The 23,228-nt window shown below is 35.4% G+C and overlaps 1 protein-coding gene across 1 annotated transcript in view; it reads left to right on the forward strand.

The window, feature by feature from the left end:
• FBXO11 (F-box protein 11) overlaps positions 1-23,228 on the forward strand; it is a 99,510-nt gene that overhangs the window by 70,539 nt on the left and 5,743 nt on the right. Inside the window, exons 2-18 of the mRNA XM_027113169.1 lie at positions 3,120-3,247; positions 3,388-3,472; positions 3,894-4,038; positions 6,186-6,315; positions 7,152-7,235; positions 7,317-7,449; positions 8,583-8,689; positions 8,776-8,887; positions 8,970-9,076; positions 9,156-9,293; positions 17,614-17,831; positions 19,282-19,367; positions 20,206-20,300; positions 21,227-21,349; positions 21,432-21,517; positions 22,158-22,234; positions 22,328-22,471. Of these exons, the coding sequence (XP_026968970.1) occupies positions 3,120-3,247; positions 3,388-3,472; positions 3,894-4,038; positions 6,186-6,315; positions 7,152-7,235; positions 7,317-7,449; positions 8,583-8,689; positions 8,776-8,887; positions 8,970-9,076; positions 9,156-9,293; positions 17,614-17,831; positions 19,282-19,367; positions 20,206-20,300; positions 21,227-21,349; positions 21,432-21,517; positions 22,158-22,234; positions 22,328-22,471 (1,998 nt within the window). The remainder of the gene's footprint in view (positions 1-3,119; positions 3,248-3,387; positions 3,473-3,893; positions 4,039-6,185; positions 6,316-7,151; positions 7,236-7,316; positions 7,450-8,582; positions 8,690-8,775; positions 8,888-8,969; positions 9,077-9,155; positions 9,294-17,613; positions 17,832-19,281; positions 19,368-20,205; positions 20,301-21,226; positions 21,350-21,431; positions 21,518-22,157; positions 22,235-22,327; positions 22,472-23,228) is intronic.

A 23,228-nucleotide genomic window follows, 5' to 3' on the forward strand; every position in this document is an offset into this window, starting at 1 on the left:
TTTCAAAACGATGAGTTGCTTTTCACTAGCATCTTTCAAAGTAACCTTTTTCCCCCTTTTTTTTAAGTGTCATAAACTCACAGATTTAAATATATTGCTTTTGGTTCTTTTCAGTTATCCTTACTGATGCTCAAATTGTCCCATCTTTGGCTAGTGGGAGCTTCTTCAAGTTGGCTCTCTTCCATCATGGAGTTTATATTTTAGTAAATATATGCATGTATAAGCATATGTATATGTATTGCCTTGAAATACACACATATACTAAACACATTGTTCTGTATATTTTGGGTTTTATACTTCCTGTATATTGGAAATAGTTCCTTATCTGTTCTGTATAGAACTGCTTTATATTTTGTAATGGCCACATCGATAGTATAGCTATACCATAGTTTTTTTAACAAACACTTACTGATGAACATTTTGATTGTTACCCAGCAGTATTATAAACAGTACTGCAGTGAATATCCTGGTACTTACTACTTTGCCCATGTGTGTGAATATAGCTGCAGAATCAATTCCCAGAAATGGAATTGTTAAGTAATAATAGCTATTGTCAAATTGCTCTCCTTAAAGCAATTAGGAACTGTTTTTTTGCCTCATACTATCCTTTGATATATAATACTAGTATGTGATCAAACTTTTTTAGGTATATAAATTTGTTTCTTTATTTTTGGCTGCATTGGGTCTTTGTTGCTACATGCGGGCTCTCTCTAGTTGCAGCGAGCGGGGCTGCTCTTCGTTATGGTGTGCGGGCTTCTCATTGCAGTGGCTTCTCTTGTTGTGGGAGCATGGGCTCTAGGTGCACGAGCTTCAGTAGTTGTGGCACGCAGGCTCAGTAGTTGTGGCGCACGGGCTTAGTTGCTCCAAGGCATGTGGGATCTTTCCGGACCAGGGCCCGAACCCATGTCCCCTGCATTGGCAGACAGATTCTTAACCACTGCACCACCAGGGAAGTCCTGTGATCAGACTTTTTGATCTTTGATAATCTGCTTTGATAAAAAAAATCTCATTATAGTTTTTATTAGTATTTCATTTGTATTTCCTAAATTATGAATTGTCTGTTCGTGTCCTTGGTCCAATTTTCTATTGAATTGTTAGCCTTTTCCATATTGATTTGTAGCACTCATATATAATAAGGAAATTACCCTTTCGTGACATGTGTTGCAAATATTTTTTCCTAATTGTGTTGCTTCTTTTGACTATGTTTATGGTTTTCATTTTCCAAGCAGAATTTTTAAATGTTAAAATACTACTCAAATTTATTAGTTCATTTTTAACAATCCAAACTTAAGAAAGAGTTGAGAAGTACAGTACAAAGAAGTGTGTGGTTTTTTTTCTCCCTGAACCCTTCAAGAATAAATTCCCAGCCTTTGTCCTGTCACCTCCTAATACTTCAGTGGGCATTTCCTACAAACAAAGATATTCCCTTAAATGACCATACTACACCTATTAAAATCAGAGAGTAACATTGACGCGTTACTGTCTTTAGACCCCCATTCAAGTTTCACTAATTGAATGAATTATTTCACTGTTGTCTTAATAACCTTTTTAGCAAAAGGATCCAGTTCAGAACCACATGTTGCGTTGAGTTGACATTTCTTTTCAGTATCCTTCAATCTGGAACAGTTCCTCAGGCTTTCCTTGACTTTCATAACTGACAGTTTGAAGATTATTCAAAACAAATTAGAACAAGAATTTGTTCTAATGTTTCCTCATAATTAGATTTAGGTTATGCATCTTTGTCAGGAATATCATAGAAGTGATTCTGTGATCTTGTATGCTATCAGGTGACACACGGTTTCAGTTTGTCCTATGAATGATGATGTTCACTTTGATCCCTTAATTAAGACAGCATCTGATTGGCATCTCTACTGTTAATGGTTTTTCCCTTTCTATTTAATCAGTATTTTGTGGGGGAGGTACTTTAAACATCTCCTTATCAAACTTTCCATTTATTCATTTATAGTAGGATGAATTTATAGGTTGCTGTCCATTCAGTGGGTTATAATCCCTTTACTGTCATGAGTTTTGGTACTTCAGCATAATTTTGCTAGTGGGTGGCCATTCAGGCTGACTTCAGTGTTCTTTTGACATGTCCTCATTACTGAGCACTTTCTTGTTTCTGCCACAAGATACTCCAGGCTCATTCTGTATTTCCCTCAGCCTAGAATCAGCCATTTCTCCAAGGAGCCCTTACTCCTTTTATAGAGAAGTATTCAGAAGCAAAGATCCAAATGCTAGTCATGCTCATTGCTGTTGGAGTGGCATTGCTTACAGGCTTTGTCAGTGAACAGAGCTAGGGAATATACGCGTGTATAATCCACACATTTTCAAACATCTGTAACTATACCTATTTCTATATCTATCTATCTTTTAAAAACAATGAGTTCACATTGATAATTCCAGTCTAACACTGTAAGATTTGCTCTAGCTTTCTCTTTTTTAATATTTTAACTCTCTTCTCTTTCAGAAGCCTGGCTTCCATTTGATCAGTCCCTCTGTTGTTTGTTACCAAGCTTCTGGTTCCACCATCCCCTCTCCTGTGCAATGCCCTTCTCTCCCTTCTCTGGCTCTGACTCTCCATTCCAGGCCACCTTCCCCCACATGGACTTCCTTCTTAACCCCTCTTGGGCTCCAACACTGTATGCCAGACCACTCTCTGCATGGATGCCCTTTTTATCCCACTTGGTATCTGATACCCTATACTGAACTATCCCTCTCTTTTGACACCTTTCTCACCCCACTTGGACTCTAACCATGCACTCACTCATCAAGTGAACATCCTCCTCACCTTTTTTTTAAATGCCTTCCAATTTTGTGTCATACCTTGAAAGAGCTTTTCCACTTTAACATTATAAAAAATAATTTTGTTTTCTCCTAGTGATTTTTATTTATTTATATTGTATTTAAGCATATGGTCAATTGTGGAATTTATTTTGAAGTAAGAAATAAAGTAGAAATCCAGCACTTCTCAGATGGTTATCCAGTTGCCTGGAATTTTGTATAAAAACTGTATCTCCCCCCAAAAAAATGTATAAAGTTTTTAAAAAGTTACTGAATTCATAGAGCTTTTTCTTAAAAATGGGTATCATTTTTCATATTGTTTTTGTTTATAACAGATGATGATGTACCTGCAGATATGGTTGCAGAAGAATCGGGTCCTGGTGCACAAAATAGTCCATACCAACTTCGTAGGAAAACTCTTTTGCCAAAAAGAACAGCGTGTCCTACAAAGAGCAGTATGGAGGTAAATTCAGTGTAACTGCTTTTTTTGTGTGTGTAATGAAGGAATTGTTAGGAAACAAACAGAAAGGGGACCGTCAGTCATTTTTTAGATGTAATGATTATGGTAAAAATATTTGCTTAGTTTTCATTTTGTTTTTAAAGGGTGCTTCAACTTCAACCACAGAAAACTTCTTTGGTCATCGTGCAAAACGTGCCAGAGTCTCTGGAAAATCTCAAGATCTATCAGGTATTTCCTATGGAAAGCTAAGAAATAGGGTCAAATAATTTTTATTTTTTGATACCAAAAAATTAATATCAACTTAAATGTAGTTTATTTGTACATTTGAGATTGAGAAAGTGATTATTACAGAATAAACATGAGAACCGTCACCTTCTCCATCTCTGATTGTAATTGTATAAAAATCCTTTTTGTATATTTAGTGTAGCCAGTTTTTGAAATGGTGCATACTGGCTAGCTAAAAGAAAGAATACTGTCAAGATAAAAGAAAATAAATGTGTGTCGTCTATGAAAGCAAATGCTTATAAAATGATTGTCAAAAAATAAAAGCTGTTCATTAGACAAAATGGAAATTGTGCTCTTTAAATAATGAGAAAGTCTTTGCTAGCATGATAGATTGTTTATATTCTGTTTGTTAATCTCTTTATAGCAGCACCTGCTGAACAGTATCTTCAGGAGAAACTGCCAGATGAAGTGGTTCTAAAAATCTTCTCTTACTTGCTGGAACAGGATCTTTGTAGAGCAGCTTGTGTGTGTAAACGCTTCAGTGAGCTTGCTAATGATCCAATTTTGTGGTAAGTGAAAATTTATTTCTTATTATCTTGAGATATATTACTTGTTGCCCAAAATGCTGTAGATGGTAGGAAATTTGGAGTGTGAGTTGATGGTTACAATTAAATAGTCAGAAGAAAATTAGAATGCTTATAAATTCCAAGTTAACTATTTATCACAAATGTTGGCTGTCAGTCCAGGCAGTGTTTTTTGTAATATATTTTTTATAAATTTATTTATTTATTTTGGCTGCGTTGGGTCTTCGTTGCTGCTTGCAGGCTTTCTCTAGTTGCAGCGAGCAGGGGCTGCTCTTTGTTGTGATGTGCAGGCTTCTCATTGTGGTGGCTTCTCTTGTTGCAGAACACGGGCTCTAGGTTCACCAGCTTCAGTAGTTGTGGCTCGCGGGCTCTAGAGTGCAGGCCCAGTAGTTGTGGCACACGGGCTTAGTTGCTCCGCAGCATGTGGGATCTCCCCGGACGAGGGCTCAAACCCGTGTCCCCTGCATTGGCAGGCGGATTCTTAACCACTGCGCCACCAGGGAAGCCCAGCAGTGTTTTTAAAACAATAAAATAAGTACTTTTTCTGCTACTTGTCAGTTAAAAGCAACAGTGATTATGGGAAAAGTTTTTCATTCCATTGCTTTTTAGAAAGAGTATGAAGTCTGATTTAAAACAGCTAATTAATTAAATCTGATAGTTAGGTAAGACTGTAGATTTTGTATATCACTTTTGGAAAATAGTTCGGACATTTGTATTTTTGAACCATAAAATAGGCATACCCTGGTACTTGCCTAGTGGCGCAGTGGTTAAGAATCCGCCTGCCAATTCAGAAGACACAGGTTCGATCCCTGGTCCAGCAAGATCCCACATGCCGCAGAGCAGCTAAGCCCGTGTGCCACAATTACTGAGCCTGTGCTCTAGAGCCGCGAGCCACAACTACTGAAGCCCACGCGCCTAGAGCCGGTGCTCTGCAGCAAGAGAAGCCACTGTAATGAGAAACCCGTGCACCGCAACAAAGAGTAGCCCCCACTCACTGCAACTAGAGAAAGCTCGCACACAGCAACAAAGACCCAATGCAGCCAAAAAAAAAGAGAAAAGCATGCCCTTTGACCCAGCAATTCCACTTCTGAAAATTTGTTTACCCTATTTACAAATTTTTCATAATAGCATAGTTAACAGTGGGGGGAAATTAGAAATAATGGAAAAGTCTAGCAATAAGGGATGGGACTAAAAGTAAACAATGTAATGTCTACTTAGAGGGTTGTGATATAGTCATTAACAGTGATTTTTACAGTTTTTAATAACATAGGAATATGCTATGTTATAAAAAGTAAAAAGCAGAATACAGAATTTTATGTGTTACAGTCACAACTGTTATAAGTGAAAAAGACTGTAAGGAAATACAGTAAACTGTTTAGGTTATCATTATACTTTTCTGTATTTTACAACAGCTTATATGTATTACTTCTATGATGCTAAAAATAAGGTACACCTTAAATTTAAGAAAAAATTATGTTTGTGTTAGAAAGGAAAAAGAACGAAGAGCAGAAGAAGAAACATTTTGCTTTGTACAAGAAGTTATAATAGTTATTATCACTCCATTTCTAAGATTTGATGGTTCTTGATAGGACATAAATGAAGCAGCATCATTATTTTTCATCATTATTTAAAATAATCCTTTTAAATTGAAACTGGGGCTTCCCTGGTGGCGCAGTGGTTGAGAGTCCGCCTGCTGATGCAGGGGACACGGGTTTGTGCCCCGGTCCGGGAGGATCGCACATGCCGCGGAGCAGCTGGGCCCGTGAGCCATGGCCGCTGAGCCTGCGTGTCCGGAGCTTGTGCTACACAACGGGAGAGGCCACAACAGTGAGAGGCCCGCGTACCGCAAAAAAAAAAAAAAAGAAGAAGAAAATTGAAACTGTATGTGGCTTTTACAGTAAGAGTGGCTTTTATTTTCGCCTGACTAAACAGTCAGATTTTAAAGAATTGACACTTATTCTTTTGGATGGACTGTGTTTTATATGCAGTTACATTGTTTTAGACAAAAATTTTATTTTTACATTTAAAATTCTGCTTTTTCATATTCCTAGAAGTTTTTGAGGCCTCAAATAATTTTTATAGTTGTTTAAAGGACATTTTATGAAGAAATCTTCATTCCTTTCCCCCTTCAGGAAACGATTATACATGGAAGTATTTGAATATACCCGCCCTATGATGCATCCTGAACCTGGCAAATTCTACCAGATTAATCCAGAAGAATATGAACATCCAAATCCTTGGAAAGAGAGTTTCCAGCAGTTGGTATGAAGTATAAATGGAAAACACGGATTTATATTATATATTTTAAATAAAAGTTCCTTTTTAAAAATTTAAACTCAAGAATAGGTTTCAAGGGAATTCCCTGGCAGTACAGTGGTTAGGACTCCACGCTTTCACTACTGAGGGCCTGGGTTCAGTCCCTGGTCAGGGAACTAAGATCCCAGAAGACTCATGGCACCGCAAAAAAAAAACAGAATAGGTTTCAAGTCAGTGGACATTTATCAACCAACAAAAAAGTCAACAATTCTTTTCACTACTGACATATTTATTAATCATTTAAACAGTAGCAGTAAGTATCAGTAGCCTGAGAGCAGTTATACTTTCTCTGGATCTGTTTGAACTTACATTTAAATTATTACCGTTGAGTAGTTATTTAAAGTTTCACATTTAGCTTAATTTTCACATGGTCCTTTATGAATGGTTCCCAGCTAAGGGTGATTTTGCTCCACAGGGGATGTTTGGCATTGTCTGGAGACATTTTTGGTTGTCACAGCTGGAGAAGAGACTGCTACTGATACATGGTGGTTAGAGTCCAGGGATGCTACTAAACATCCTACAGAGGATAGCCCTCACAACAAAGAATTATCTGTTCCAAAATATCAGTAGTGCTGAGGTTGAAAAACCATGTCCTATTTACTGGATATTACTGAGTCATAAACTGTTCTAGATTTTACATTGCAGTATGCAACAGAAAATTTGTTGGACTGATAATTGTTTTTGATAATTAATGAGAAATTCATATAGTACTAAATTAATTTAGACTGTAGTGTTTATGTTAGTAGTCAGTATTTGTTTTTTTGTTTTTTTTGATGTTTTAGTATAAAGGTGCGCATGTAAAGCCAGGATTTGCTGAACATTTCTACAGTAACCCTGCAAGATACAAAGGAAGAGAAAATATGTTGGTATGTTTGATTTGTCTTTTTCTAATATTTAAAATGATGATCTTACAGTTCTATACTGACATTTTTCTTTTTTTTTTTTAGTATTACGATACAATTGAAGATGCTCTTGGTGGAGTACAAGAAGCTCATTTTGATGGACTTATCTTCGTTCATTCTGGAATATATACTGATGAATGGATATATATTGAATCTCCAATCACTATGATTGGTGCAGGTACGTGTAAATGCATTGTCATTAGAATTTTAATATTTTATTTACATGATGGGTTTTTAAAATGCTAGTTACTTAAAATCCAGATGAACCATGATAATATCTTAATTGTAGGAAAAAATAGGAAATATCATGTATATTTTATATGATGGAAATGAAAACTTTAGAGTTCAGAAATTATAAATGTACCTATTTCTTTTTGGGGGGATGTGTATATTTCTTGATGTCAGTACTTTGTCCAGCTGCTTTAGTTGATCATTAGAGAAAAATATTGGTTAATTTTATCTTTTATTTGAAAATACAGAGGATAATGTTTTTATTGCTGTATTTTTAATGAAACAAATGTACTTTTAAAATACTTTCTGTACTGTTTCAAAGCTGCTTTTATGGTCAGGTTTCTAAGAATAAATGTAGTAGTTGTTGAGCACTGATCAGTTATTTGGAGATTTATGGTATATCTGATTTTTTTAAGGATACTGTAGTACGAGACCATTTTAAGATAACTAGTTAATTGTTACTAGTTAATGAAATTTGCATTTACTGCTCTTTCTTCCCTCCCCCATTTCCACCTCAAAGAAAAGTAGGAGAAAGTATAGAAAAATTTTGCCTACTGATTTCCATTACTTTCCAAATCAAGGCCAGTATTGGAAATAAGTTTAAAATAAAGAAGTTTCTCTCTTTCTCTCCCTGCTCATCATCCCTTTCTTTCTTCTCCCTGAGCCTCGTTTTCTGGTGCTGCTGGTTGTGATTTGGTTTCCACAAGAAACCCACTTTTTAATATGCCATTGCATTTGGTATTAAATACTATTTGTAGTTGAATCTTAATAGAAGTATTACTATACATGGATTTGTGTATAATGGTACTCAGATAATGTCCATGTTAAGTATGACTGCCTTATGAAGGCCAATGAAACATAGTTATCTATCTGATAAAATGAATATTAGTCCTATCTACTCAATATTAATGTTCTTTAAAAGTTCCCTCTCCAAAAAATGTACCCAATTTAAAAGCCGTAAAAAGGGCAGTACTGAATTATTAGCTTTATGGCAGAGTATTTTTACTGATTAAAAAAGTAATTTTTAAATGTCCATTCTGTCTGATAAAGGTAATATACTTTAAAATATTTTCTTCGTAGCACCTGGAAAAGTAGCAGACAAAGTTATAATTGAAAACACTAGAGATTCAACCTTCGTTTTTATGGAAGGTTCCGAGGATGCTTATGTTGGATATATGACAATAAGGGTAAGGCATTTTTAAATTTTTAAGTATGTATGTGGAAATCATTAAGGCAGTGGTTGTTTATTTCAAACAAAATTTCTACTTTTCAGTTTAACCCTGATGACAAATCTGCTCAACACCACAATGCACACCACTGCTTAGAGATTACAGTAAATTGTAGCCCTATTATTGATCACTGTATCATCCGAAGTACATGTACAGGTTAGTGTTCCCATTACGTCTTATTATAAAATGAGTCACTGTGTTGCCCAGTAGGTTTTTAAATAAATTATTTGTCTTACAGTTGGCTCTGCAGTATGTGTTAGTGGTCAAGGAGCATGTCCCACTATCAAGCACTGTAACATCAGTGACTGTGAAAATGTTGGACTTTATATAACAGACCATGCACAGGTATTTTTTAATTTTGTGGGGTTTTTTCTTTTTTCTTTTTTTAGCTCTACTGATGTTTATTTCTGGTTAATTGTTGTAGGGAATATACGAAGATAATGAAATCTCCAATAATGCTTTAGCTGGGATTTGGGTTAAAAATCATGGAAACCCAATTATTAGACGGAATCATATTCATCATGGACGTGACGTTGGTGTGTTCACATTTGATCATGGCATGGTAAGAACATTTATTCTTAATAGAAAAATTGACGTCATATCAGTTAAAATTTCAAATAGGTGTCAGCATTTTATCATCACCAAAATGCTGAATTGAAAAGTGTAGGCTTAAAAGATTTCAGCATTATGTTCTAAAGTCAGTATGCAGTATGAATTCTATAAATTCTTGAATCTAACATTATATATATGTACGGAAGATGGAGTCCTTAGGGAATTGATGTGATCTTTGAGGGGAGTAAGGTCTAATCCAGTAGTTCTCAAATGTAACTGTGCATAAAAATCACCCAGATACAATAAATCAGAATTTTTAAGGACGGGGCCCAGGATATGCGTTTTTTAATAAGCACCGTAAGTGAGTTTAATGCAGGTTGTAGACTACACTTGGAGAGACAATAGTTTCATCATTAGTTTGACTTCATTTCATTCCTCTTAAATTTTTTTTAACTGGTAGAAGTTTAATAAGAAATAGTGATGATAATACATCAGTTCTAAAATTCTTATGCAGTTAGGCATCTTTATATGGATGAAATTATGTTTTAGTTACTACTATGTCATTTTACACAATTTTATAGAGACATGACTTTTTGAGCTCTCTTAGGCCAAAAGTAATGTTCTTGGGTGCCTATTCAGGTATTCTTTTCATTTAATTATAATTTTTATTTTTTTGCCGCTCTGCACAGCTTGTGGGATCTCAGTTACCCCACTAAGGACTGAACCCGGGCCCTCGGCAGTGAGAGCACAGTGTCCTAACCACTGGACCGCCAGGGAATTCCCTAATGTCTAATTTTTGTTGAAGTAATTTTCAAGTCCTAGTATAGCATTAGCAACATTTTTTATTACGAAGTCAGAGCTAGGAGAGGAGGTTTGACGTGGTGACAAACAAGGGTATGGTGAAGTTTTATTGCTATTATATGATATTAATCACGCAACTTTGGAACGTTGAATTGACATCTACAAATTGTCAGCGAAGGAAATTTTGTATTTCCATTTTTTGTGTCTAAAACCCTAATGCAGAGCTCTTTTTTTTAAAACTTGAACTAGACCATGAGGAGTACCCTTTTATCAAGTTCTGATTAGTTGTAAATAATTTCAGACCGTCCAGCTTATTATATTCCTGGGGTAACCGTAACCTGAGAAAAACAGTTCACTTAAAACTCAGGCTATAGTTTGGGCCTGTAGATAAGAAAACACAGTGGAGATAACCACTTGCCCTTCTCCAGTTAGAATTTAAAAATTGACATTTTTTTTGCAAATTGTAGCTCTTTTTTCCAAGGAGTGGGGAAGAGGGGAGTTTGGGAATTGGGGAGTCTGGGCAAAGGTATGGAGGTTATCAAAACATAGGAGTCTTGAGAATTTGCCTCCCCGCCCCTTTGAGTGCCGCCCACATTGGCAGTAATTCTTTTTAAAAATTTTTTTTTTTTAATTTATTTATTTTTTGGTCACGTTGTGTGGCATGCAGGATCTTAGTTCCCCAACCAGGAATTGAACCTGTGCCCCCTGCGTTGGGAGCACAGAGTCTTAACCACTGGACCACCAGAGAAGTTCTGGCAATAATTCTTAAGTGGGGGCTTCCCTGGTGGCACAATGGTTAAGAATCCGCCTGCTAATGAAGGGGACACGGGTTCGAGCCCTGGTCGGGAAGATCCCACATGCTGCAAAGCAACTAAGCCTGTGCGCCACAACTACTGAGCCTGCACTCTAGAGCCTGTGTGCCACAATTACTGAAGCGCATGTGGCTAGAGCCCGTGCTCTGAAACAAGAGAAGCCACTGCAATGAGAAGCCCGCGCACCGCAAAGAAGAGTAGCCCCTGCTCACCACAACTAGAGAAAGCCCGCGCACAGCAATGAAGACCCAATGCAGCCAAAAATAAAATAAATAAATTTATTAAAAAATAATAATTAAGTGGAATTCTAAATGGAGCTCGTATTTTTGTAATGGAACTATACTATGCTAATATTTCTTTGCCTGTGTTGCCTTTAGACTTTGTCCCAGAGTTACCTACAATTCAAGTATCATATTTATGCATGCCTCTGGTCTCATTCACAAATGATTTGAGGTACCAAAATAACTTTAACCTGAGTAAATTTCCACATTTTTAAAAGACCTAATGCTGATGGTCAGTTACTAAAATTCATTATAATAATTTACTCTTCACCACCCCAATACAGTTTACTTTTTATAGATTTAGGTTTATAAATTTTATAACTTTTTTAAAAAGCAAATCTTAGCCAGTCCTGTAGATAGATAGATAGATATTAAGGATTGATGAAGAGATTTGTAAGGTATTATAGATTTATAAAGGAAGGATGGAAAAAAAGTATATCTTGGGCCTCTCTCATCTGTTTTAGTATTGTGATACAATCCTTTAAAATCCTTTGGTAGAATGTTCTTTCATTCCAAGTATTCTTTGTGTCAGCTGCCCATGATTGGTAGGATGACATCACTAAGGTTAACCTTTTAAAGTTTGACTTTGTTATCTATAGAATTTCAGAGGACATCAGAATAAACATTTAAACTAGTTTCTGTACTGTTCTCTATCTTTATATATATTTATATTTATTGTTCTCTGAAATTGTCTTTCCTTTTCCTTGTCTATGACCTACTTAGAATTTAAACTTCTGTATTGGCAAGAATGAATCATGAAAGAATTTTTACTTTTTTATTTTAAAGAAATTAATGTTTTTGTTAAAATATTACATGCCCAGTATAAAAGACAAACCTAGAATTTTAAAGGGTATGACTAGAGTTTGTCATTGTTAACTGCATGTTTAAACTTTGAATACAGTATGAACTCCCCCTTTGAAAACTGATGAAAATACTTTATATTTCAACCCATTTCTACTCCATCATTTTTATTCTTATTTTTCTTTTGTAAAGCTTTATAACATTTACATTCCTACAGTTATTGGTCTATATTTATATTTATTTACCTTCAGTCCTTTTATCACAGTTTTTCCATTCCTGAATTTTAAAATTTTGGCTCATTCTTGGTATGGCTATTTTGTCATCTAGCTGTTTTGATTTTATTTTTAAAAGAAAGCCTTATGGGTATTGTAGCTTGAATTCTTGCCCCTTGAGAATGCCTACCGTTTACCTTTTAACTTGGCTGAGTATACAGTTTTTTATTATACTTTCTTGCCCTCAGAATTGTGTAGTCATTTTTATATTTCTAGAATTGAGTGTGACAGAAGTCTGAGATCATTCTGGGTTTTTTTTTTTCTTTCTGGTGGGATTTGCTTTTCTACTTCAGTATCCATATGTTGTTGTTAATGTTGTGGTGTTTTAATTTTTACTGTTTTTCTGTCCATATGTTCCTTTCTTTAGAAACTTGGCTATTTTCTCTATTACTTACATTGCTCTGTATTGCTTTGTTCTTTTCCTTTAAATTTTGTGTGATTTCCTCAAATCTGTGTCTCTTACTATGTCTACATAGTTTTGTCCCTTTTCTGTTTTGTTTCCAATGTGGTTTTCATCTCTGATTTCTTTAATGTATTTTTGTTTTATGGAATCCTTCTAGCATATATAAAATTAGAGACAATAGTATAATGAATTCCCATGTATATCCGTCCTCCACGTTCAAAAACTTTCAGCTCATGGTCAGTTTTGTTTCATCTGTACCTCCTCATACATTGCTTATTTTCTTCTTTACTCTGAATTATCTTGAAGCAAATCCCAGACATCATCATTTCATCTGTAAATATTTCAGCATATATGTCTTTCTTTAAAAGATGGGATTCCTTCTTTTTCTTTTACATAACAATGCCAGTCTCACTGCTAAAAGTAATTTTTCTATCAGTGTTTACAGTTCCCCAATTCTTTGTTTTTTGTTGTTTAATGTTCAATCTATTACAGAGTGTTATTTTCATAAAGTAAAATTAAAATATCATAGCAGTGCCAAATTGCTATAAAATTTTTGAGACATTTATTCTAAGTTTATGAGTTTAACTCATGATAGATTGACAGTTGACAGACTCTGTAGAAATATGGTTTTCCTCTCCTTTCATTTCACTTCGGATAGTCCCCCTTAGATAGGAAATACAAGTTTTAGGTGATAGAAATTGCACATTAGTGTGTTTCTTCTTCAGATTTACTTCGTGTGCCTAAATTATTTTTATGAAAATATTACTATGAGAGTATTTCCTTCCTCTCCTGTGTTCTGTTCGGAACACTAGATGTCACTACTTTAGTAAAAGATCATTGGCTAGGCTTGCTTATTAGAACAGTTACTTGCGGGCTTCCCTGGTGGCGCAGTCGTTAAGAATCTGCCTGCCAAGGAGGGAGGGAGACGTAAGAGGGAAGAGATATGGGGACATATGTATATGTATAACTGATTCACTTTGTTATAAAGCAGAAACTAACACACCATTGTAAAGCAATTATACTCCAATAAAGATGTTAAAAAAAAAAAGGAATCTGCCTGCCAATGCAAGGGACACGGGTTCGAGTCCTGGTCTAGGAAGATCCCACATGCCGCAGAGCAACTAAGCCCGTGTGCCACAACTACTGAGCCTGCGCTCTAGAGCCCACGAGCCACAACTACTGAAGTGCGTGCGCCTAGAGCTTGTGCACCGCAACGAAGAGTAGCCCCTGCTCTCCACAGCTAGAGAAAAGCCCATGCGTAGCAACGAAGATCCAATGCAGCCAAAAATAAATAAATAAAATAAATTTATTTAAAAAAGAAAAAAGAACAGTTACTTGGGGAAACACCTTGCTTAAAGGTGTACGGTAACATTTGCTCTCAGCACCTTATTCTTCCTTATCCAGATATCACAGTATTTGGCAAGTGTTTGATTGATTATAGTTTGGAGTTGTAGACATTTATTTCAATGAAGGTAGCATATTTTTTTCTCTTTACTTTTCATTCTTTTTTTTGTTTTATTTGGAGAGTTTTAAGAGAAACTCTTGAATGCCTTTCACCCTATTTATATTTAATAAATATTTTTAATATTTATTTAATAAAGATTATTTCTCTTCAAAAAATTTTAATGAAAAAATACTTAATCTCACCTTTTATTTTTATATCAGTGTTAAGTTTGTAACTTGAGAGAATGATAATTTTCAAGGACTTATTGTAATGTATATGGCAGAGATTTAGAAATGCTTGGGCTGAAAAGTTAACAACCTCTTATTTTAAAATATAGAAGAAGCTCTTAGCAATCTGGTATCTTCTGGTAGGGAAATAAATCATTTTATAATATGGGGTAGTCCGGTAGAATGTCTGTGCCTTTGGAGTTCTATATTTGTGTTGGAGCTTTTGTGGTTTGCATCTTAAGAGGCAAAGTAGAGTTCTGTTTTCTACTTAACAGTCCTGTATTATTAGACCATTTTGCACTAAAGGCATTTCTTAACAAAACAGGTGCACTTCATTAAATGTGCTTTAAAGCAAAATTACATTAACTGAATCCTTTAATCCATAATAGATAGGTTTTCTTCTGATATTATAAAACTATAAGTCAATCAGTTGTTCCCTTTCTGAATGTAATAAAATCACCATTGTAGCAATGTAAGAGGCTTCTGGTTTTAAGAGCATGAAGGAAAAAATTTTTTTTCTTTTCGAAAAAATTTGGCTACTTTCTTTTCTTGAAAATTACCTTAAAACAAAAATACAGATTAAAACTCCCATCTCTGATGGAACTAGGGGATATTTTTAACCTCTAATCTAAATTACAGTATGGTAAAATGACCATGTGACTATGACCATAGCAACCAGTACAGATTAGAGCAGATTTTATAATGGGGGCCTCTGGACAAGGGAAAATGAAGAGAGGGGGACTGCTGTTTGCCTTAGTAAACTTGTGGATCTATTTGACTCTCCTAGGTGTGCAAAATTGAAACCTAAAGAAAACAGAGAGGGCATTCCCTGGTGGTCCAGTGGTAAGGACTCTGCGCTTTCACTGCTGAGGGCGAGGGTTCAGTCCCTGGTCAGGGAACTAAGATCCTGCAAGCCGTGCAGTGTGGCCAAAAAAGAAAAAAAAGAAAGAAAACAGAGAAAGAGCATCCATGCATTTGAAAAATTTTTAGTAGGTATACTGTAGCAAAGTATACTTGCAGTACTATATGTTGAACTAGTATAGCCAGGACATGACACTACCTGTTACTGCAGTCTTCATGGAAGCTCAGTAAATAGCATACCTTTTCCTGCCGCATTCTGAACAAATTAAGAAATCAAAGGGACTTCCCTGTGGCGCAGTGGTTAAGAATCGGCCTGCCAATGCAGGGGACACGGGTTCGAGCCCTGGGCCAGGAAGATCCCACACGCCGTGGAGCAACTAAGCCTGTGTGCCACAACTACTGAGCCTGTGCTCTAGAGCCCACGAGCCACAACTACTGAGCCTGTGTACCGCAACTGCTGAAGCCCATGAGCCTAGAGCCTGTGCTCTGCAACAAGAGAAGCCATGACAGTGAGAAGCCCGCGCACTGCAATGAAGAGTAGCCCCTGCTCGCCACAACTAGAGAAAGCCCGCGTGTAGCAGTGAAGATCGAACACAGCCAAAAATAAATAAATAAAATAAATTAATTAAAAAAAAAAATCCCAACTGGATTTCTTAAAAAAAAATCAAAGCCATGAAGTAGCATGAAGAGGCTGAAATATCAACTTCATTACTCTTAGAGGTTAAATCGGAAGATACAACATAGAATGAGAACCAAATAAGCCTGTTTAACTGAATCCCAAAATGAAATAGGCTTATTTCACAGGCGGTATTCATGGGGTAGTAACAGAAGGCATATTCCCTAAGGGCAGCTCATTTCCATGAGGAAAAGGGTGAAGCTGAATTGAGCATACTCAGTTTATTCTTTCCCAAGTTTACCATTCAGACATGTCATGCAACTCCTGGCAGAGAGAGACAAGTTGCACTCTCTTCTCAATGATGAAAATACCAGAAATGTTGAATTGTTCCAGTCTGACATTAAGCTCTTTCAACCTAGCCTCTTTTAGAATTTGTTTTTCTTTCTTTGATGCTCAGTTTTGCCATAGTAGTCTATATACATACACGTGGTGTCCATCCATTTTTATGTGGTATAAAATCAAAGAAGAAAAAACTTTTTTTATATTTTAAGAAGCCATTTTTGATGCAATCCCCCAATTTTTTCTAAAAGAATAAGATTATAACCTATATGTTAACAGGTAAGTTATAAGTGATTTGTACTTTATTTGTGGAAAATGAAACCTGAAAACTACTTCTAAATGTTATTCTCAGAGGACCATTTTCTTAAAGAGTTAATTATGTAGTGTATTAGAATACTCAGAATTACATCCTGTTTTAATACTGAATTTGGCAAAAAGCCCTACTTTGAGTGCTTACAATGTGTAAAGTTTTATATAGATGCTCCAGAAGTTAGTGTAGTCCTTTCTCTTCAGGAGCTTATTATCAGGTAAAAATGGATATGGCAAATACAGTATAAGGCAGTACCTGGAAGTAGCATAAGAAAATACTTACTGCTAAAGGGAATTTAAAGAGAGAACACATTCACTTTTTGAAGGGAGATAGACGAGGAGGATGAAATGGCTTTTAGAAGTGCCATCTTATAACTATCTCATTTTTTCCTCTAACCTTCAGTCTGATTGATTCTTAGAATTTAGGATATCAGTATTACAGTAACGTTTATCCTCACTAGAAAATAAGTAAATTTATCTGTTATAGAAAATTTAAGAAGTTTAGAGAAGTATAAAGGATACCATAAGCATCCATAATACCACTACTCATTTAATCACGCTCATATTCTTGTTTCATCCTTCAAGTTGTTTTTCTTCAAATACAGTTGACATCATACTGAATGTAGTCTATCTTGAAGTATATACTGTTCTTTTCATTTAACATGATAGTATGTGTAACATGAACATAAGCCTTCACAACATTTTATTGAGCTGGTTCCCTATTGGGCTAAGATGAACATTTATTTTGTGTGTCTTTTTCTGTAGTCTCTGATTATGTCCTTGGGTCAACTTTTTAGAAGTTGATTTCTTGGGGCATTTTTAAGGCTATGAGAGTTTATTTTCTTTAGTACTTAAATAAACTTTTTGTTGAAGGATATATATTCTTACTGGTAATGGTATTTACGTCCATTTATCGAATAAATCTTCCCCTATTTTTCTTTCCTGGGTTTGAATATACTCACATTAATTAGAGAATTTATAGTTCTCTGTTTTACTAAAACATTTAAAATATGTATCATTTGAAATTTAGTATATATCTATCTGTTTCATTCTTAACTCTTGAACATTTCTGATAATTTTGAGGTATACATTAAAAAGACTTTTTAATGTCATTTCTTTTTGGAAAGTAGCTTTACCTACAGGTTTAATTTCTCTATTTTCCAGGGTTACTTTGAAAGTTGCAACATACACAGAAACAGGATAGCAGGCTTTGAAGTAAAAGCTTATGCTAACCCCACAGTGGTTCGATGTGAAATTCATCATGGGCAGACTGGAGGAATATATGTTCATGAAAAAGGAAGAGGACAGTTCATTGAAAATAAAATCTATGCAAACAACTTTGCAGGTGTATGGATTACCTCAAATAGTGACCCAACAATAAGGTATTTATATATAATTATGGATGGAAATTATGTTTTCACTTTATGTTTCATGCTATAAGAAAAGTTAAGGTACTTAGCTTTAACTCTGTTTTTCCTAGACACCTGACTACTATAAAATAGATTTTCCTAGTAAAAGTCTGTGCATCTGAATGAGCATAGCTATTGCATTTATTTTGAGGTGTTCTGTTTGTTTTTTATTCATGATGTAAGCCATGTAAGATACTTCTTATGAAAAATTGAAAATGCTGTGATTTTTATTTTAAATTCATCAGACTGCATTATAGATGAGTAAATAGGGCTGTGATCTTCCCTTGAAATCTGAATGACCTTTTTTTTTTCCCCCTGAGAGTCAGCAGATAGAATAACCCAGGAAATTAATTATCTCAAAGATACTTAGACCAAGAATAACAGAGAGTCAAAACTTCAAGCTGTCACCTTTCTTTAATAGTTCCTACCACTTCCTCTGGCCACAGTAAGGAAACAAACAGATCCAGTCTTGAAGGCATTGGCTAAGACTGTAGAACAGAGCTATTATAATTTAATCAAAGACCATGAATTATTTTTGTCACATTTTTTTCCACTAGCTTTATAAAAGTTGATTATGTGATTGCCATCTTAATTACTATTCAGCAAATGTTTATAGATGAGCTAAGAAAAGTTCTTTTAAATGGATTAGCTTTTTTTTTTTAATCTTAATAGGTTTTGGGTTTTTTGTTGTTGTTTTTGTTTTGTTTTTTTGACCGCGCAGCTTGTGGGATCCTAGTTCCCTGACCAGGGATCGGATCCAGACCCCCTGCAGTGGAAGCGTGGAGTCCTAACCACTGGACCACCAGGGAACTCCCTGGATTAGCTCTTTTGAGTTGATTTTTTTTTTTTTTTTTTTGCCAACGTTGGGGGAAGATGTGGAATCTTTTTTTAAATTTATTTTTATTTTTGGCTGTGTTGGGTCTTCGTTTCTGTGCGAGGGCTTTCTCTAGTTGCAGCAAGCCGGGGCCACTCTTCATCGCGGTGCGCGGGCCTCTCACTATCGCGGCCTCTCTTGTTGCGGAGCACAGGCTCCAGACGTGCAGGCTCAGTAGTTGTGGCTCACAGGCCTAGTTGCTCCGCGGCATGTGGGATCTTCCCAGACCAGGGCTCAAACCTGTGTCCCCTGCATTGGCAGGCAGATTCTCAACCACTGCACCATCAGGGAAGCCCGAGGTGAATTTTTAAGAATGCTATTTCGTCTCAAATACTAGGTGGCTTTTCCAAAGATTTAAGTCTTAGAAAGAACTGGAAGGGAAATCACCTACTCCCTCATTTCATAGATTAAGAAACTGAGGCCCATAGAAGTTAAATAATTTTCTAAGGTCACATAAACATCAGTGGCCTTACGATTATTGTATAAAACAAGCAAGTTTTCTGAATAGATGCTTTTTTGTGTTTTGGGTTTTTTTCCACATAATTATAGGGGCAATTCTATATTTAATGGAAATCAAGGTGGAGTTTACATCTTTGGTGATGGACGAGGCCTTATTGAAGGAAATGACATTTATGGTAAGCATGTCGTTTTCTATAAAATTTTAGAGCTTGGCCTGTGTTCCTGACATTAGCAAAAGGACCGCTTGGAAACGTTCTGAGTAGGAGAACTGATCCGGTTTCTTTAAATTCTCAATAAAGATTATTCTGTGACATTTATTCACTTAACAAACATTTACTGAGTACCTTCTAAGTACTAAGCAGTATTCTACATAACAGGGATAAAAATAAAACTTAAGACCCTAGTCTCACAGAGTATCTATAATTCTCTTACATTCACTCCATTGTTTAACAGTTAATAAATTATTTCTGTGACAGTTTAATACACTTCGGTACTAATTAGAAAGGGAAAACCCTTATTCCTCATTAAAACTTCTGAGGTATTAATTCAGGAAACAATTATTAGGTATCTATGTGCTAGACACTGAAATGTTCCTGGGCTTCCTCTTTTGCTAACACTTACTGGATAATACTTACATAAAGCTTACTCAGTGCCAGGCACTTTTTTGAGCACCTTTCCTGAATTAAGTCATGTAATATTTACATCAACCCTGTGAAGTAGACACTATTAAATATCCCCACTTACTGATCAGGAAAACAAAGGCACCAAGAGGTTAAGCAGCTTATTCAAAGTTACTTAACAGCCTGGCTCTAGAGTCTTTGGTCTTAACCACTATACCTATACTGCCTACAGTCCTTCTGCATCTTCTTTACACTCCTAGTTCCTTTAGTTTTGTCTTGGAATGCTCATGGATCATAAGTATCTTTCTGAATATGACATATTTCACAGAACTGTGCTCTTACTGTGTTCCATTAGGCTCCATATGTTGATATTGTAACTTTTATTTTTAAATAGGCAATGCATTAGCAGGAATTCAGATTAGGACAAACAGTTGTCCAATTGTTCGACATAACAAAATTCATGATGGCCAGCATGGTGGAATTTATGTGGTAAGTTAATGAATACAGTTCTAGAATCTCATTCATCAAAATCAGGGTAGAAAAGGGGGTGAGGGCAGAATTATGTCTACCTTTAGGTAGGCCATATTCAACTTTTTCTGTCTGCCAGTGTGTGAATGACTTAAAAGCTTCTAATTATAATTGGCAATATGGGCTGAACTCATAACAACAACTGCTTGGCAGTCTGAGTTATATTTGTTACACTGGGATTTTGCCAATGTGACTACCATAAGAGTCTCTGAAATTTTCCAGAAGTATTAAGTAAAATCATAATATCACTGAGTATTAATAATACTAGACTTGAATATTTTTATCTTCTGAAAAAGCCAAACATTTGAATTTATATTGAAACATAATGTAAGCATCTTGCAAAGTTTAAAAACCTATGTATTAGTCCTATGTCTCCTGTCATCATGGTATCTGAAACTGTCACTCAAGTAAGAAAACGTAAAGGAGTTTCAGAAAGGTCCTTGTGTAATGCCAGGTGTGACTAATTTTTATTCACAGTTCTAGAAATATTCATGTCTTAAATCTTCTAAAAAAATTTTTAGTAACTTGAACCTTGTTTTGGAGTGATTTCGCCAGTGATAAGTTAAAATAACTATTAACTTCCTAGTGAGGGACCTTCAGTTTGTTATATATCTTAGAATAAAATAAGTTCTTTTGTTAAACAAAATTGAATGCTACTACTCTAAGATTTAAAAGTGCAAAACCACATAAAGAACAGTATAAAAACTCTGAGAGCTTAAACTTAGGTAGAGGCTATGTGAAAGAATGTTATCCATTTATCTCCTTATTCAGATTAAAAAACAAAAATTGAGATTTTTTGGTCACAACCGTCTTAAAAGAGGGAATACACTATAAACTACTTGGTTTACACAAGATACATATTGTAAATCAATGTAACTTTTATTTAGCATGAGAAAGGACAAGGCGTAATAGAAGAGAATGAAGTCTACAGTAATACTCTGGCTGGGGTCTGGGTGACAACTGGCAGCACTCCAGTACTAAGAAGAAACAGGATACACAGTGGCAAGCAGGTAAGATTATGTTAGACTCTCGGGAAATATATTGTTTTGTAAACACTTTTTTTAATTTGAAAAATTATTTTTTTAATTTTAGGTTGGTGTTTATTTTTATGACAATGGACATGGAGTACTAGAGGACAATGATATCTATAATCATATGTATTCAGGGGTTCAGATAAGGTAAATGTTTTCATATTTGGCTTTCTTTGGGGAGGGAGTTGTATGTGAGGTAGGCATGGCGTACCCCAGTGTAATAGTCAGGTGTCTAGGAAAAACAGTAAGAGTTAAAGCTAAGCAATTAAGCATGGCTTAAATTGTCAGAATATAACTTTTCTTAGACTGGCTGAGGACAGCAGCCAATGGCACCTGACATGCTGTACCTGGCTTATTAAATGGGAGCTTCTGTTTTTATGCTATTTCCGCAAAAGTAATAGTTCTTACACCCCTCTTTCTTGTATATTAACAGTTTTTGGTTTGGAACTGTCGTACTCCTGATCATATAATTCAGTCCTTTATTTTATATATGAGGGGAGCATATAATAACAAAAGTTACTTAATCTAACCTCCTCAGTTTAGTTTACATATTAGGAGACTCTGTAATAATAACATAATCTATAGCTAAGTGTGTTCTGTGGTAAATAGAATTAAGCAAAATTAAACCAGTTTCTTTACTGACAGACTTCTCAGAGCATCTTGAAGGTGATGCTTAATTATTTAGCTAATTCTTACTATGTTTAATGTGGGTTTTCCTACTGTTATCTAACATGGTATGTGGGAGTAGAAGCAATTGAAATGGCATTATTTTCTATTCTATCCATAGGACTGGAAGCAACCCCAAAATTAGACGCAACAAAATCTGGGGAGGACAAAATGGTGGAATTCTAGTTTATAATTCTGGTATGTTTAATCTTTTAATGTTTTTTTCTTGGTGCTATTAGTCTTTAGAAATATACTTTCTAAATAACAAAACCTAAATTTTTGCATTTATAGGTCTAGGTTGTATAGAAGACAATGAAATATTTGACAATGCAATGGCTGGAGTCTGGATTAAGACAGATAGTAATCCTACACTAAGAAGAAATAAAATCCATGATGGAAGAGATGGTGGCATCTGTATATTTAATGGGGGTCGAGGTATTGTTGTTAATTTTGCATTAGTAAAAAACCCAGTTTTCCATTATTCTTCCATATCTTTAATGATCAATGACATTGCCATTTAATGTGTTATAAATGAGGGAATCACAGTCTTTCTCCTTATCAAGTCTCAAGATGGTTTAGGGGGTTAGTGCCTAGAGTTAAAGGAGAGAGATGTTTACAGAATTTTCCTTTTCCTTCAAGCCACCTTGAGTGTGCCACTTGTTAGCGAGGCTTTTTTAAGGTAGCAGAATTTGTTTACACCCTCTCTCTGGACCTTTTATTATTCAGAATAGTGATATGATTATAATAAACTTCAAAGTCAAGTTATAGAACTAGGTGTGGAAAATTAATTGGTCTGCGAATATATATGTCTGTAGTAAATAAGGATTGCTTTGTACCTGTTCACAACTGTCTTCGTTGGAGAATGGAATTAAGCCAATATGTGCTCCGTTTGGTATCCATAAAGGTCAAATCACTTTACATTGAGGCAAAAGTTCACAGTCCCTGCCCCTTGCAAAGGCATAATTTGTTCATAAAGAGAGACTGGGAGAGACTGTCAAATGCAAATTATCACCATTCCTGAAACATCAGTAACCTAGCATTATACATATCTTGTATAGAAGGTTAGCTAGTCATTACTCTAATATACCAAGATTTAATCAACAGAATTTACTACTACCACCAAACAATGATGATTCCATTAATGACATAGACTCTCAAGGAGTTTATAATCTAGCAATTCAGTAAGTGACAT

This window comes from Aethalodelphis obliquidens, unplaced genomic scaffold (assembly GCF_003676395.1).
Source record: "Aethalodelphis obliquidens isolate GAN/ISIS:26980383/991018 unplaced genomic scaffold, ASM367639v1 scaffold12, whole genome shotgun sequence".
Taxonomy (NCBI): Eukaryota; Metazoa; Chordata; class Mammalia; order Artiodactyla; family Delphinidae; genus Aethalodelphis; species Aethalodelphis obliquidens.